This window comes from Myotis nattereri (genome assembly GCF_964212035.1).
Source record: "Myotis nattereri genome assembly, chromosome: 11".
NCBI lineage: Eukaryota > Metazoa > Chordata > Mammalia > Chiroptera > Vespertilionidae > Myotis > Myotis nattereri.
Genome location: NC_138086.1, coordinates 64,078,226 through 64,095,398, shown reverse-complemented (window position 1 = coordinate 64,095,398; position 17,173 = coordinate 64,078,226). Strand labels below are relative to the sequence as shown.

Here is a 17,173-nt window from a genome sequence, read left to right as displayed (position 1 = left end):
CCTTCTGACGGCATCTTTCCCAAACACCCTCTGCCTCGATGCCCTGCAGACTGGTGCCAGGCCTGTGTGCTGCCCTCGCTGGGTCTACCAAAGGACCAGCCATCGGTGGCTGATGATTCTGGAAAGTAACCAAACCCAGGGGCCTATCCACTACCAGTTAGTAGATGGCAACGGAAGAACCGGCGGCGCCTTTCAAATGAGAAAACCCAAACATCATCGGTGCAGGGCTGGTCCTGTTTTCAACATGACTGTGGTGGTGGGAGGACGAGGCAGAGAGAATCTGCAGATTTAATGCAGGTCTTAATTGTAACTTCCCGAACTGCAGGCAGGAAGTGAAGTCACGCATTGACTTGTGCTTCAGCATTTTCCTTTGCTGAGCTCTCCCTGCCCAGCCTCGCACCCATCCCTACACCTTAACGTCTACAGAAGAGAAGGCTAATGAGCCCGAAGGAGAGGCGTCACTACTTCCAGCCTTCCGGACGCGTGTGATACCATCTACTTAAGATGAGAAGACATTCAGCTAGACAAGGATTCCTGGCAGAAAACCGTGGTGACCTAAAGCTAATGTGCTACTGTGGAGAAATTAAGGCACAGCGCCCATTGGTGGACGAACATGGCCAGATTATTCTAAATACCGGGACCACCTATTACCTGCTCATCGCAATGATTAGGAAGTGAGTGTTCCTACAAAATGGACTTCTCTGTTCATTGGGCTTAACCAGTTAGTTAGTGGGTCTCGCCAGAAACTAATTTTTATTGTAATTGCTGGAAAGATTTCTTAATTTGTGTATCCTTGTGTATTAACATATATAATTACAGATACTAGATACAATTATATTTTTAGGACTATCTTTGAGAATTGACATCATGCTCACCATTGAAAAATGTGTGAAGACATAATAATACCTGGCATTGATAAACAGTTCCGCATATATTATTTCAACCTTCCACTATCTTGACACACACAAAAAAGAGCAGGTATTATTATCTCTCCCCTTTTGCAGGTGAGCACACTGAGTCCCGAAGAGGTCCCCTGGCTGGCCCGGTAGCAGAATCAGAAGTCACCTGACCCGAGACCAGGGCTCCGTTCACCTGAAGACATAGAAAGCTGCAGTCCTTTGAGCCTGTGAGAGAATTCTGAATACATCTTTTTCCTTGTGCAAAAAAGAAACTTTGCACTCTTTAATGTTGAGACTTTATGTTTCTTCTCATTGAGTTTGAGGACTATTTTGACACAATGAAGTTTAAATGTTACCTCACAATGGAGAAACACAAAGTGTTAAATCCTAAAATGAAATATTAGTTAATAAAAAGGAATGAAGGACTGGTTCCTGCTACATGGATGGACCTTGAAAACATGCTGCTCAATGAAAGCATCCATAGAGGCAGAAAGCAGACTTAGTGGTTGCCAGGGACTGGGGGATGAGGGGACTAGGGAGGGACTGCTAATGGATACGGGGTTTCCTTTTGGGGTGATGGAATGTTCTGGAATTAGAAGAAGGTGATGGCTGCAACCACACTGTGAATGTTTAAATGCCACTGAACTGAAGACTTTCAATGGTTAAAATGGTGAATGCTATAGACCGTGTATTTTATAATGACTGTGATATTTTTAAGCACTTGAAGAGTGATGGTAACTGAGGACGCCCTACAAACTGCCAGCACCCCTGGAGGGACGCTCTGATGCTCGGCCGCGTGGCCTGCACACTGAGCAGGTCTGAGAGGGCCCGATGCTGTCCCGGTAACAGATGTGGCCCCTGCCCCGAGCGACCGGGGGGGGGGGGGGGGGGGGGCGTGTCTGGCTGAGCTCCCATGCTCCCTCGGCTCAGGGCGGTCCTGGCCCAGTGCGCACTTACTTTCGATTTGCGGGGCACTGCGGTCATTGATCTGTGTGACTTTCCGAAGGCGAGTTCCTTGCTGGATATCAGCCAACAGTGCACTTCGACCTTTGGGATCGGCCTTTCTCAAGCTGGAAGCTTCTGTACTCGCCTGTAAGGGAGTAAGAGGGATGCGGTTATAATCACACAGAACATGTGCAGAGAAGCCCAAAGTCCTGTCTGCTGTCAGGTTTACCTCCATCGTCCACCTCACCTGCGTGCCCTGCCCGCACCGTTCCTAAGGCCATCTCACCTTGATCTCTAGGCGTTTACGCCCAAGACCCGGTGGACACTTAGCTCCTGCTGCTCACACCCCTCTCCCTGGGGACCTAGAATGGACTCTTCCTTATGCTCACACTCCTGCACGACTCAAGGAAGCCTAAGTCACAGACCCCCTCCCTCCTCAGAGTTAAGGCCGCATGCGGGCCCGGGTTTCATTCAGTCCGGGCGCTCCTGACCCAGGCTGCCGGATTTTGAGTGATCACCCTGCCCCGAGTCCCAGGTCCCCGCTGGGCCACGCCCTTGCTGACCCCAGCCTGATGACGGAGCCGGTCCTGTGGCCCTGTCTTGCCTGGGCTATTCTCCTGAGTGGCACGAAGTAGCGCGCAGTCCCCTGGTACTCATGCTGCCTGCTGTGGGTGGCCCGTCATGTCTCACAATGGAAGCAGGTTTGGCCTTAAGGAGCTGGTTTTGAGGGAAGGATGACGACCTTCATGTGAGCACGCAGCAAAGGGGAGAACTGGGACCCAGAGGGGTCATACAACTGGGGAGGAAGGGAGGGCAGGGGATTTCAGGAAGGTGCCTGGGTGCGTCACTCTAAGCCTCATAAAACCCGTGAGTGTCCCGTGAGCCTGCCTTCATTGTACAGATGAGAAAACTGAGACGATGAACTTGTCTGTTCAAGGCCACAGGGCTGGGCTCAAACCCAGATCTGCTAAATCCCCCAGGCCATGTGCTTTGTACTTGCCATCCAGGGCATGTGCCATCACTGGGATAAGTGTCTCACTGACTGCTCACTTGCTTCATAAATACGTGTGTGAGAATAACCTTTATCCTAACTCTGCAAGTAGCCCTGAGGTCCAACGGTTTCACTTCCAATGCAGCTCAAGCTGACACGGCAGGGGTCTCCATGGGCTATCAGAACCAGGGGGCACCAGAAACTACACACGTAGGTTGGTGGCAAATAAGGGGGTGGGGGTGGGGCTGCATTGGAAGACACAGCCAGGAGGATCCTCCGAAGTTGGAGGGTTTGTACCACGTGACCCGAGAGCTGGTAAACCATTATATATGTGTTTTCCGATGGTCTTAGGCAACCCCTGTGAAAGGGTCGTTCGACCCCCAAAGGGGTCGTGACCCACAGGTTGAGAACCGCTGTCCTAGGTCTACTTCATTCATTTACTCATCATTCACTATTCATTCATTCACCCAGTAAAGAGTGATTGAGATTGTTTTTGTGATTAATCACTATGCTTTAATTATGTTCAATTTGTAACAATGAAAATACATCCTGCATATCAGATATTTACATGACGATTCATAACAGTAGCAAAATTACAGTTATGAAGTAGCAACGAAAATAATTTTATGGTTGGGGGTCACCACAACATGAGGAACTGTATTAAAGGGTCGCGGCATTAGGAAGGCTGAGAACCACTGAACTAGGATTATGATACACATGTACAGGGAGTTAGGACATACATGCACGGAGTTTGGCCACTACATCATGCAGCATATGGCCGAGCACCCATGTGAGTCTCACAGAGAGGAAGGCCCCTGAGAATTCAGAAATGGCCATATTTGCCAGGATGAGCTGAGCAGGCTGCAAGGAAGATATGAGCCCTTAGAAGGTTCTTGAAATATAGATAAGACTCATGAATTCTTGCGGCCTTTTTGTTTTGTTGTTGTTGTTGTTGTTCATAAAAGGACAAACCAGGTTTGCTTACTAGACAGTCAGAGACTCCTCAGTGTCACAGACTAGAAACAAAGGCAACTGTGGTTTTAGCTAAAATGTGCTGAGTCGGCATTTTCCTGGGCTGAATCCGAAGGACACAGGCTCGGAGTCGGTTCTCACTGCCTGGAGACATGCATTTTGAATCCGTGAGAGGGGCTCATGGTCAACAGTAGAGCTCTGAGCAAGGGACCTCAACCCTACTGCTACATCGTTTCTGGGAATGCATGTAAGCACACACATGCACACAGGGGATTTCCCACACAGCATGCTTAAAACCCCCACACATATAAAACACAGACATCAATACGTTATTTTAAACCACAATGTTTTGAGACTTTTAAATTTTATTTTTAAATGGTGTTCGTAAATCATTAGTGACAGGAAGAAAGGATCAACAGAAGTATTACGACCCTAGCCAAGAGGGTAGGAACATTTTCCTAAGAACCTGGCCTTGTCATCGCAGACATGTGTTATGGTCAGGGGTCGGGGAGAACGTCCTTTGCCACTTTCTTCCTAGTTGTAAGGCGACCAGCACCGTGAATGATGATGACAGTCACGACCTGGCTCAGGTGCTGGCCCCGAGGAAGGCAGAGTGAGAAAGGGGCGTTCTTCTGCTTAAAGAACTAGAGATGAGCACATCTTGGCCCTAGTGACCTCCGGGGGGTCATCTTGACTAGTTTAGACTTGATTTTTAAGTATATTATCAAAATTCATCCCCCCACCCCCACCTTGCCCACCCCAGGCTTTTCAGGGAAGGCTGTGAACAATGTTGTATGTCCTTAGGGTTATGCTTTTGAACAGATTCCCAACTTAGCACAGATCTCAAGATGTTCTTGATGAGTCCACATGACAGGTTTCAAATCAGTGGGAGGACATGGCAAGGCACGTCATGTTTGTGTGACGCAGTCCAACTCGAGGGACTAAATCAGGGGTCTTCAAACTACGGCCCGCGGGCCACATGCAAATACAAATATTGTATTTGTTTCTGTTTTGTTTTTTTACTTCAAAATAAGGTATGTGCAGTGTGCATAGGAATTTGTTCATAGTTTTTTTTTAAACTATAGTCCGGCCCTCCAACGGTCTGAGGGACAGTGAACTGGCCCCCTGTTTAAAAAGTTTGAGGACCCCTGGACTAAATTAACAAGCCTCTATGACTGCTCAGCTTGCTTTCCTGCTCACGGTGGGCCCTGATGGTTTTCCACTAGAGGGCCCTCCTTCCCTGGTATGACTACGTGTCCTCCAGTCCTCTCCTGGGAGGTGGAAAAGAATGAGTAACTTCAGGGCTAAGGTGATCATGCACATGCAGGCTGAACAAAAAGGCAGCTAAGGGCTTATTCATTTGAACATGGAAAATTAAAACACATAGAGACAGTGGTTCCTGTCATCTGCAATAGTTACTAACAATTAAATCAAAATTTGCTTCTTAAAAATCTACAATCCTAAGAAGTCTTGTTACTGTGGTTACAGGATACAGAAACAGGAAAGAGATTGCCAAATAAACCCCGGGCTTTTATTCTATGCAAATCCCAATTTTTGGCAACCTTACTAAAAATATAATCAAGGAAGAGAAAGCCATTCCTGGACACTTTTCCCAAGGCAAATCAATCCACCAAACCTACCTGCTCCCTTCCCTCTTCCCTCCAAAATGAGAAACCAAAGCATCACTCCAAAGTCTCCTCTGGTTCCTCTGTGTTAGTGTTGTCATGGGGTGTGACAATTGGGGGGTTCCACACAAGGCTTTTGTGCACTCCGTTCTGCTACAGCAAGTTCCAATTGAGTAGCCCTGACTCTAAAAAGACGCAGAATAGCAGAAGAGTCATGCAATTAGCCCACTGCTGGGGTTGCTAAGGCTGAAAAACTGAAGCGAACCAATAAGATTAGAAATACAAAAATGAGTGGCAGGACTCACCAACCAAGGGCGATAAATCATAAAAGTTGTTGCATACCCACTTGTCTTTCCAACAAATGACTCCATCAGGTTTCAGTGTAGTTTGGGGGGAGGAAGGGTGGTAGTTCAGCCCAGATCACAACGTTGAAATGCCCAGTCTTCCTGCTATTTGGCACCCGGCCACCAAAGGCCATGGCCGCACCTGATTTGAATACTGCTTTTTGTGCAAAATACTAATAAAAATCTAGCCGGTTGACCCACACCTATCTGACTGTTTGTCTCAGGATGATCTAAAGCCTATCATTTTCCTACAATTTCAGCCTTGCAGCCTCTAAAGATACTTTCTCCATGTGGCTGTCACACCTAAAATTAACAAGCCTCTGTGACTGCTCAGCTTGCTTTCCTGCTCACCATGGGCCCTGATGGCAATTTTACTAAAAATATAATCAAGGAAGAGAAAGCCATTCCTGGACACTTTTCCCAAGGCAAATCAATCCACCAAACCCACCTGCTCCCTTAGGTTTCCAGGAACACAGCCTGCTCATGACCCCAGACATCGGCCTCCTCCAAACTTGGGGGCAGACCAGGCAGGTGTCGGCAGCCAGAGTACCTGCATTTCATGAGCACATGTGAACCCCAGGGACAGCCCGCATGGCCCACAGGCGATCACAGAGAGCCTGGACTCCAGTGAATATTTTCAGACAACTGACTCTCCCCAGCCAGGCCTGACACAATGTTCCCTGCAACCCCAAATGTGTATAAGTCAGGTCGTTCCAGAATGAGGCATATTGCAGTCGAGTTGTTCTCTGTCTCATTTTCAGAAATGCAAATATACACTTAAAATCTGTGCGCAAAAACGATGGACCCGCTAACCTTCTTTAAAGTCTGGTTTATTGAGCAACAGACTGTTACCTAGACTAGAGAGCTGCCTCATACATGTATGTATACGTGTATTCCTCATTATTTATTTCCTGGACCTGAGCCTCTGAGCTGGTCCCACAATGGGATCCTAAGAACTTGGAGGCTGCCCTGGCGGCTGTATTGAGAGCACCCGCTGTCTGATTCTCCACTCTCCACCACGTCACGGACTCAGCCATCCTGCCCCAAGCAACCCTTCCACCTCATTATATATTTCTCGCGGAGTTTATGCTGCTGTGGGTTTCTTTCCCACTTGCAAGCCGGTACTCATGCGTTTGCCCCGTCTATGACCACTCCTACCCCGCTCCCGGCCCCCCACCCTGGCCTCACCATACCTGCCAAGGCATTTACTTCTCTTTCTAAGCTTCACATCAAACAGAGTTTACTTTACAAAATCCTTTTGTCCTTTTAACTTCTTCAACCTAATCTTTTCCTTGTATGATCCCCAAGTGCCTTGTCATTTTCTACTGCACTATTCAGATCTGGCCAGGTATTCTAGCTTTATATACTGGTGTTTCCCTTCTTTTTGAGTGGAAATTCCTAGCATGCAAAAATGCAAAAACAAAGTCATACCCCTTTTAGTATCAGCATGTCTTGCTTTAAAAAAACAAAACAAAAACCCACGTGAACAGTCTATCAATATTTTGTGGAAATTAACTCCACAGACACCCTCGCCCCTGGGTCCCTGCCATCTGTCTGCTCGGACAGAACTCAGAGAAGCTGCTGCCTTAAGGCTCTGCCACGCCCCGATTCTTCACACGCCCTCACACTTTTTGTCCGCTGGTCACTGTCCTGAGAAATGAGAATTCAGCTCAGCACCTCTCTCTCTTTTCTGATGATGCCACTACTCCTAGGCTTATAAGACTAAAATGAAATTAGGAGAAAACCTAATGTTAAAACCTACATTGGATCTGGAAAGAACAGCCTTGTAAACAACAACAACAACCAAGGTCAGCAAGGGAGTCAATGGCAAGGGCCTGGCCAGTAGGCTGGAACTGCTAGTGCGTAACACATGGTTTGAACAGCGCCTCAAATCTGGTGGAGGTTTCCTACCTTTTATTCTCTTAGACAAAAAGTACTCCCCAAAAGAAACATGTTGGCCCACCCCAACCCGCCCAGCAGATTAATTTGTAAACTCTATCAAGTTCAGCTCATGACCTCAGCAGGACTCTTTTCATTCCAAGCTTGAAACCTTGACTGCTTTCCCTCCTCCATTTGAAATAACCATGTTCACTGGCTCCTTCTCTTTCCTATGACACGCAGGTGGTTCTGGAGTCTGGGAAAGGAGGCTGCACCATGCAAAGGGTGACAATGACAACAGCAATAACAGAGCAATGAGAAGACATCTGTGTGTGCCAGGCACTGTCCCACGTATTTTACATGCATTAACTCATTGAAAGGGCACTTGCACAGCCCCTTGGTGTAGGTACCAGTTGTGAGTATCAAGTCCGGTTTACAGATGAGGCACAGAGCAAAGCAGGCTGTCTATCTACTGCTAGTGAGTAGAGAGCTGAGACGTGAGCCAGACGTGTCATAATCACCATGCCGGCTGTATAGCCTCTTAGAAATAACACCACCTAGGAAACTGGTGAAGGTGAAACACCCAGGAAATACATGGCAAGCCTGCAGCTGGGGGAAGGAAGCGGTCCAACTGCCCTCTGGCTTGGACCACGGTAGATATTGCCTCACAAAGAGTGTGACAGGCAGAGCAGGAAAGGAGGGGGCAGGGAGGGCACCAGAATAAAAAGGGCGGGGGGGGGGAAGAGAGAGAGAGAGAGAGAGAGAGAGATGCTTCTAGGAAGGCTGGGGCCCAAGGAGCTGGGCCTCTGTCAGGCCGGAAAGGAGGGCCAAGGCTGCACGGTGGAGTCTGATTCGTGCACTAAACGTGAGCCAGCAGCCATCTTGGCAAGGGGAGCACTGCGAACCCTTAGAATGGAAACTGCACAGAGTAACCCTACGCTGTGAGGCTGATACCCCCAACTGTAAATAGCCGGTACTTAAACCTCCCTGGTCAGGTAACACAGAACCTCCCTGGGCCAACCTGCTGGTCCACCTCTTTCTTTCCAAGTGTCAGCCCCTATCCCCTTTCACACCTCCCCACTGGCTGCAGGAGGAATGAGGGCTTTCAGCAAGTGGCCTGCCTTGGTTGACAGAAAGAGGTAAGGGTTGTGGACAATGCTCAAATATGAAAGGAGACAAAGGCAACAAAAATAGCCAAGGGGGGGAGGGGGGGAAATTCCAAAATTTCTAGAAAGTTGAAGGTATTTCCAAAGGAGTGTACCTATTATGGATAATAATGTAGATGGATCTAGACTTTTTCTTCCCACAGTCACGTTTCTAGGTCCTCTGTATGGAGAATGCAACAGAATCCTGTGGGTCCGAACTTGGATTGGATCCTAGAGCAGCAATGGCCCACAGCTTAGCCCAAGGACAGCACCAAAAGGGTCTCACTGCTGGGTCTGATGCCACTCATCCCAGAACCCGCTTCCAAACCTCTCTGGGTTGGGCCCCTCGGTTACCGACTTGGCTGCTCAGCATATTACGCTATAACTCTGTCATTACTCTTGGACCTACATCAAATAGAAGTAAATATAGAAAATTATTTCCATGCTATGATTTTCAGGAAAAGCATATGTTCTTCTTCTCATCCTTCTAGCACTGCCTAATTGAGGCTAATGCTCTCATCATTCAATGACAACTATTCACTGTGCCTCTGCTATGGGTGGGACAGGGCAGGGGGAAGCCAGACACTTCCGCATATTACTTGCTGTGTAAGACTCCAAGATGTGCCAGCAGAGCAGAAAGACCTGGAATCTGCTCCGTCTATCTTTGGACCTGCTGGCATTTATGCAGCATAGATAGGTCACTGCGGAAGGAGCTGAGTGTGCAGCCCTAGACTTAGGCTTCCAACTGGCTGCTGGACATCGCCACATAAGGGTCCCACCAGCATGTTAAACTCAACCCGCCCCAAACAAACTCGCTATCTCCCCCATAGCACTCACCAAAGACAGACAGACAGACACACACACACACAGACACCTGTTACTCTTCTCGTGGTATTTGGATGTCAGCAATATCCTTCTAGTCAACCAGGCTCAAAATCAAGAACTCCGTAGATCAGTGGTCGCCAACCGGTGGTCCGTGAGGTCCGAAAGATTGGCGACTGCTGCCCTAGATCATACCCTTGGCATTGCAAAAGTCCTCAAATTGACCTACTATGAACTTTACTTCCAGAATGTATCTCTAATTCCTACCACCTTCCTAGTTCCTCCACCACTTTTTATATTCACTTTTCATTGCTATGCAATAAACACTGTCTTAGATATAACAAATATGCCAAAAAAATCACTCACATAAAGTAAGTTCTTCAATGTGAAAAGACAGTGGGAATTAAAAATGTTTTTGTCATGAGACTCACGGAAGGGGCCCACTGGAGCACCCAAAGTGTGACTCATACAACAGACTCTTATTAATGACATTCCTGTGTATTTTTAATAAAATGGGCCCCCCTCAAAGCCTCCCTTAAAAATACAGTGGCATCTGTTGAACTGAATGCCTGCAATTCTAGAGGAGAGCAGAAATAAACTGAAGGTCGAGACAGCTGCAATGAATCAACATGAAATGCAGGCTTTCCTTGTTCTGAGTAACCATCCACACGGCTTGGGGACAATTATGACAGGGACAGAACGGAGCTTCAACGGAGCAGGCCTATCATCAGAGGAAGTGAATTGTAATAGAATGAAGAGGGGGGCTATTTTTAGTTCATTTCCCTCCACTGTATTTTTGTCTGAGACCTCCTAAAATGAGGCCTGCTGGTTGAGGCCGTATGGAGTCAGTGGTGTAGGCTGATGCAGCCAATGCTTCTGAAGACTGAGATATATCCCCACCCAGGGTCCTTCCTCTGCATCGATGGATCCCTGCCTCCTTGGCAGCTCAGAGAAGTCAGCCCTACAGAGGAAGGGCCTCCAGCCGGCTCAGGGACAGGCCACTGAAGGACCACCAGGCTCCCGGCAAGATGATGACAGCCATGCCCTTCGAGCGTCTGGGAGTCACGAGACTCGTTAAGGGACAGAAGAGAATCAACAACATCAACTGCCTTTGATAGGCCAGCTGCTACTGCGATCTTTAGTTCATTTAATTCCATTTTCAGAACTGACAGGACTGGTACTGGCAGAAAATATGACTACCTTATAGGAAAATATGACTACCTTATAGTAAGATGCTATAAAAGTTAATACATCAACATTTTTTTAAATCACATTTAAAAATTCCACTGATCTGTGGTACTTGTTCTGTCATTTTAAGTAACAATGCCATCAAAGGAATGGTTTCGAAGATGCTGAATCTTTAACAAAACAGAAGATGTAAATCTTCATGAAACATCTGATGTTCGTAGTGGGGGAGGCTGTGCGTGTGTGGAGGCCGGAGGAATAAGGAAACTACTTTCTGTTCAGTTTTGCTGGGAACCCATAACTGCTTTAAAAAATAAAGCCTATTTTAAAAAAATCATATCATATGCCCACACAGAGATACATTCTAGTGTTTACATGGAAATATTTTGAAGAAAATAGAAATATTAAAGCCGTCTAGTAACTGAAGTCAAGGTGTGGGGTGGAGGGAGAGTGGAAGTCCCAGGTCACACCCACGGCCCACAGCGGGTCCCAGAGCTGGGCCTGGACAGTGTAGTTCATCACGGAATTAGTGGTGTTGCCTCTACAGAGCTTTTGATCTGTTTTGTTAACAAACACATCAGATAAACAAACAAATCTGCAGACGCAAAGTTCTGTGGAAAAGCTGTGGAAGCAGAGTACTAAACGATGGCTGTGTCAACTTCTGGTAGAATGAGGGGGAGCATGGTAATTTTAAAAAGTTCACTTATTTATATGTTTTTCTCAAATAATTGGGAGAAACGGTGCCACGGTTCCTTTTGAAAGAAAAGCAACTGGGTCTAGCTTCTGAAAGGCTGGGTTACGAGGGAGCAAAGCTTAACTGCACCATGTCACAGGCCAGGGCCCCGGGGGAGGGGGGGGCGGGGGGGTGAGGGCAGCATCTTGGGTGCAGAATGAGAGGGTGTAAGTGCCCGGAGGGGCCCTGGGTGCCTCCCCTCTGTCGCCCACTCCCGAGGAAGGCAGCCGTTTTCACCTGACCCAGGACTGAAGTCCCTTATCATGCAGTTCTGGCCCAACCCACTCTCCTTGTTCTTGGCTGCAATGAATACAAATCACTTTGTATTCTTATCTTTTCATGTGTCTTATCTGAGAGAAGAGACCAATGGGCTTCACTCATTTGGGATTACAGCCTAGCATAATGATATGCAAAAACAAAAACAAACAAATAAAAAACACACAACAATAACAAACCCACCAACAACCCCAAAATAGACATTAGAGTAACTTATGCCTTTTAACAGGTAGAACTCAAGATTTGGAAAATAAAATAGGATGAAAGTTAGAGAAAAGCATTATTCCTCAAGCTTTTTACAGTGCCCACAAGGTGCTTACATGACACGTATCTGACCCCATCAATCTTCTGTCCAAGGGGATAAGCCCATTTTACAGTAAGAGCCAGTGATCCAGCAAGGCAGGGTAAATGTAAATAAAAATAACAAAACTCAAATCAAAATAACTAGGCTAAGAATGACCTCCTTTACTGGCTTTAAACAGAACTAATCCTCAAGTGCTTTACTTCTTAACATTTTTAAAAAATATATTTTATTGATTTTTTACAGAGAGGAAGGGAGAGAGATAGAGAGTTAGAAACATCGATGAGAGGGAAACATCGATCAGCTGCCTCCTGCACATCTCCTACTGGGGATGTGCCCGCAACCAAGGCACATGCCTTTGACGGCACTTCTTAACATTTTAAAGGAAGAAGGAAACAAAGTTATTTTAAGTAGGACCAATATTTAGTGAGGGAAAAACTGTAGTTTCTAAAGATAGATAGGGAAGATATATAATCAGGAAGGGATGTGGAAGAATGAATAAAAGGGAAAAGAGAAATGTGTATGATCACCCCATACATACAAATGAAGGTGAGGAGTGTGTGTGGTGGGTATACAGGGGGAAAGACCGATAAGTAAAGCCTGTGAGGGAGATATCTACATCTACATCTATATCTATATCTATATCTACATCTATATCTATATCTATACCTACATCTACATCTATATCTATATTTATATCTACATCTACATCTGTATCATCTATATCTATAACTATATCTATCTAATGCATACATAAATCATAGGGGAGAAACACACAAAGAGGGCATATTGAGAGATAGGTAGGGCTGCCACATAAAATACAGGATGCCCAGTTAAACTTGAACTTTAGATAAACAACACACATTTTTAGTATAATTATGTCCATGTTTGCACTTATACTAAAACAACGATGTGGTTTCATTGTTCAATTCATTTAGTTGTTTAACTGAAATTCAAGTTTAACTGGGCGTCTTGCATTTTCATCTGCTAACTCTGGCAACAGAGATAAAGTAACAAAGAAAAGGGAGCATGAGAGAAAGTAAAGGAGAAAAAGGGAAGGAGTACGAGGATTTGTAAAAAAAATGAACTTCCACTTCTTGTCGTTTCTCTGGTACCGTTACAAGCTTTACAGCATTCCGTAGTTTACGCGAGTACCCCTTGAGCTTACCCGTTTGCCCATCCACACCTTTTACCCATCCACACCAGCCATGCTGGAGGGCCATCATTCCAGCAAGAATCCCTGAGGAACAGAGAGGCACCGAGAAGGGAGTCGGCAGCCACTACCTGGCAGGTGAGCAGAGACATTTGCTCTGTGACGGCTGACAGACCGCCCGTAATGGATGCTAAAGCGACCTAAGGTTGCAAGGAATAGACATGACTCTCCCTAGGAGCATCTAGAAATAGAAGCTATCTGCCCATTGATTCTGGGATGCATCACCCCTGCAGCACACTCAGCAGTTTATGGCGTCAGAAGCAAAGACCTTGGAGTCCTTCATAGGATCTGAGAGGCAAAAGGCCGCTTCTAACCAGAGCTTCTGTGTTTTTCTAAACAGTAGACAAAGTGAGACAAGACAGAACAAGTAAGGATAAAACAAGAAAAGCGCAGAAGAAACCTGGGGAGAGGATGCATGCACAGCAGGGGAGTGAAGAAGATACAAGATGCAGGTTCTGTCTGGGGACAGCTGACCCTGGAACTCCCTTTCCCCAGGGACCTTCCCCCAGGGGTGGTGGGACAGCAGAGGAGAGAGCTGGGCAGCACCAAGCTGACGGAGCTGGTGTGCGGCTTCTTTACCAGCCTAACAAAGTGTCACAGCCTGAGCGGCTTAAACAAGAGAAATTTATTTTCTTACAGTCCTAGAGGCTGGAAGTTCTAGATCAAGGTGGCCGCAGGGTTGGTTTTCCTCTGAGGCCTCTCCTGGGCTCACAGGTGACCATCTCCTCCCTGTCGTCACATGGTCACCTCTGTGTGTGTCTGTGTCCTGAGCTCGTCTTCTCATAAAGACACACCAGTCATATTGGACCAGGGCCCGCCCTGATAACCTCATTTAACCTCTCTCCTTCGTAAAGACCCCATCAGTCACATCCAGAGGTCCTGGGGATTAGGACTTCAATGTATGAATTTCAGGGGAGGACACAATTCAGCTCATATAACATGTTGGGTCTGAGACTTGGTGGCCATAAACCGCCTCCCACTCCTGGGAACCTCTGACGTTTACCTAAAAGAACTTGCTGGTTGTGAATAAGAACCTGGCTTAGGTCAGTTCTGCCTCAGGCCCTCTGCACGCCTCAGTGCGGCTGAGTTCCTCATATGCAAAACAGGACACCCAAGTTGACCCTGACCCACTTCAACAGTGTGTCAAGGTCAAACAGGCATTAAAAGCAGTCCACCTGTTGCCACACAGTGTTAACACCCATAATCACTGGTAGACGTTAATACTGCACATGAGAATGTCACGCTCCATTTTCTTTTTCTTTTAAAAAAATTTTTTTTTATTAGTTAAGGTATTACAAATGTGTCCTCATCCCCCCCACTAACCCCCAACCTCCCCCCCACACACAAACTCATGCTCCCATCCCCCCGTTGTCCATGTCCATTGGTTTCCAACTGCATCTCTCTGAGGATTAAAGAGCTGAGCCACAGCTGACACTCCTTTTGAGGGCCTCAGAATAGGGTCCCATAAATACAGAGGACATTCTGGGAGGAGTGCACCGCAGGCCGCATTTCACATTCTTTCTCTGCTGATGTCACCACCAGCAGGCGGCTTGGCTGTGTAACCTGAGCTCCTGTGTCACTGATGAACCCCAGGGGGACGGGGCTTTCATTCATTGAGTGGGAATTTCCTGAGCAGCTCCTGAGGCCATGAGGCCATTCTGTGAAGGGCGAGGCGGCATGAGCTTCCTCCTGAGGGAGTCATCTTCATGCGTAGCGAAGACAGGCAGTAACAGGTTGTCCAGACTGTAAGGTGCTTAAACTCTGTATCAGGTCATCCAGACTGTAAGGTGCCTAAACTCAGTAACAGCTCATCCAGACTGTATGGTGCTTAAACTTGGTCAGATGCTCTCCAGACATGAATGCAGCAATGAAATGTGAGCTGGAGCTTTACATTTACTCCGAGAAGAAGGAATGGTGAAGGTGAGAACTCCTCTGTATCTGGGTGACCTTGGTTGGAGAAGAGCTGCCAACTGAGAGAGTTTTGCTTTAATAACTCCCACAACTGTCCTCTGTGCTTTGTCTGAGGAGAAATGCCAGATAGGGCTCGGTGTCCTTGTACCAGGGCCAGAACAGTAAATTCGGCAGTTTCACAAGCCACTTTTGTTATCTGGAGTTCGTGCTGGGCCGCAAGGTTCACCTCTGTGCCATCAACCAGCTTCAACAATCACCAGACTCACAGCCACTCCTGTTCTATCTTCGCCCTAACCTGCTTTCTCTGCTTATTAAAAACATATATCTAACACTGGATGATATATATCTATATATGAGCTCTTCAAAACGTAGCAAGTATTGTTAAATTAAATTGACTATGATTTCTTTATATCACCCAATACCTCATTAGTGTTCAAATCCCCCCTGGTCACTAGTGTTTAAATGACACGTTGAGCCAGGCTGAGAAAGACCAAGCTGTAGCATTTGAGTCTCCGCTTCCTAGAGCTGCCACAAGGTGCAGAGAACAGTTTTGTTTGCTTTAGGGAGCGGCTTCAGAGCCAGGCGATCGAGAACTCTTGCATGAGCATCACCATTAAACCTTCCAGAGACCCGTGTGCCCTTCCCCTAGGCAGCCTCCTGGTCTGCAACCGCGGAGCTGCTTGTAAAGCAACAAATCAAAGAGCAGCTGAGAAAACAAAGCCTCCTCTAAATGTTGGGCATATTTGCACCAGGCTGCCATTTGCACTGAGTGGATCCTAAAGGACCCTCGGATCACCATGCCGTGCCTACTCACAGCCTCAGCCCTACAGCTGAGGGCTCATGGCTCAGATCTGTGGCTGATTCCAGTACCTCCCTCTACCCGCCGCTACCCCGGTGGACTCAGGCCACTCCACTGTGTACAAGGCATGAAAGAGGAGAGAAGGCAAACCATGTAGCTACCCAGAGTCATGCAGCAGCAGCTACTGGCATGGCGGACTTGGAACCCCGAAAACCTAGACGGGGTCACCTCTGCCCACCTATTTTGAGTCTCAGCTTCCTGGAGCTGCCACAAGGTCTTTGCTGCTGGCCTGACTGCCCACTTTGAATAACTCAGGCTCCCAGCCTTGACCTTGACTTCTGACCTCCCACCCTGCACGGACCTCAGGGGCCTTTGCTCTCAGTCCCAGATCTGGTTCCTCGCACAGTTGTTTCCTGGTCCCTGAAATAACAGTGGCTCCTGCTGACTAAGTTGGCCCTGGGTAAGCACAGCTTCGATGGTTATTTTAGTAGATCCTCACAAGGACCCCATGATTCGTGCATTCAACGCGTATTTGCCGCATGCCTACAACACGCCAGGCGCTGCTCAGGCGCTGAGGATGCACAGCGAGCAAAACAGACAGAAATCCCTCCCTGCGGGCGCTCCCACTCTCGGGGCAGTGTGCACTGGGAGGGGGCGACTGCTATTCCCATTTGCAGACAAGGAAACTGAGTGACTAAGTAAGTAGCCTGACATCAAATGGCCCAGCCGGGATTCAGTTTCTAATCTAAGGTGGCTTGGGAGCTCACATTTTTGTTCTGAAAACACCACCTTGCATCATTACATGATCCCTCCTGACACCCACAGCTTGGCACAATGAGCGCTGAGCGGGTGAGGGGGGCACAGCATGCTTTTGCACCTTCTGTATGTGCTCCAGATGGAACCCTGCTTTCACCAGCTTGCAAACACATTCAGACTCCTCTACGGTGAACAGGCCTTACGGAAATGGAAAATGATTGCTACCATGTACAGAAATGGGTACACCGTGTTGCTCTCCCTGATTTTTAATTGTCTTGATGTAAAGCAACGGTACAAGGTCTATTCTCTGGAAACAATGGTGAGGATTGTGCCAAAGGACTTTTTATGGCTTTAAAAATAATACCTGGGTGTTACCTT

The 17,173-nt window shown here is 47.3% G+C and overlaps 1 protein-coding gene across 1 annotated transcript in view; it reads right to left on the bottom strand.

Moving 5' to 3' along the window:
- WIPF3 (WAS/WASL interacting protein family member 3) overlaps positions 1-17,173 on the bottom strand; it is a 59,005-nt gene that overhangs the window by 15,239 nt on the left and 26,593 nt on the right. Inside the window, exon 3 of the mRNA XM_081101886.1 lies at positions 1,857-1,989. Coding sequence (XP_080958012.1) covers positions 1,857-1,989 — 133 coding nt within the window. The remainder of the gene's footprint in view (positions 1-1,856; positions 1,990-17,173) is intronic.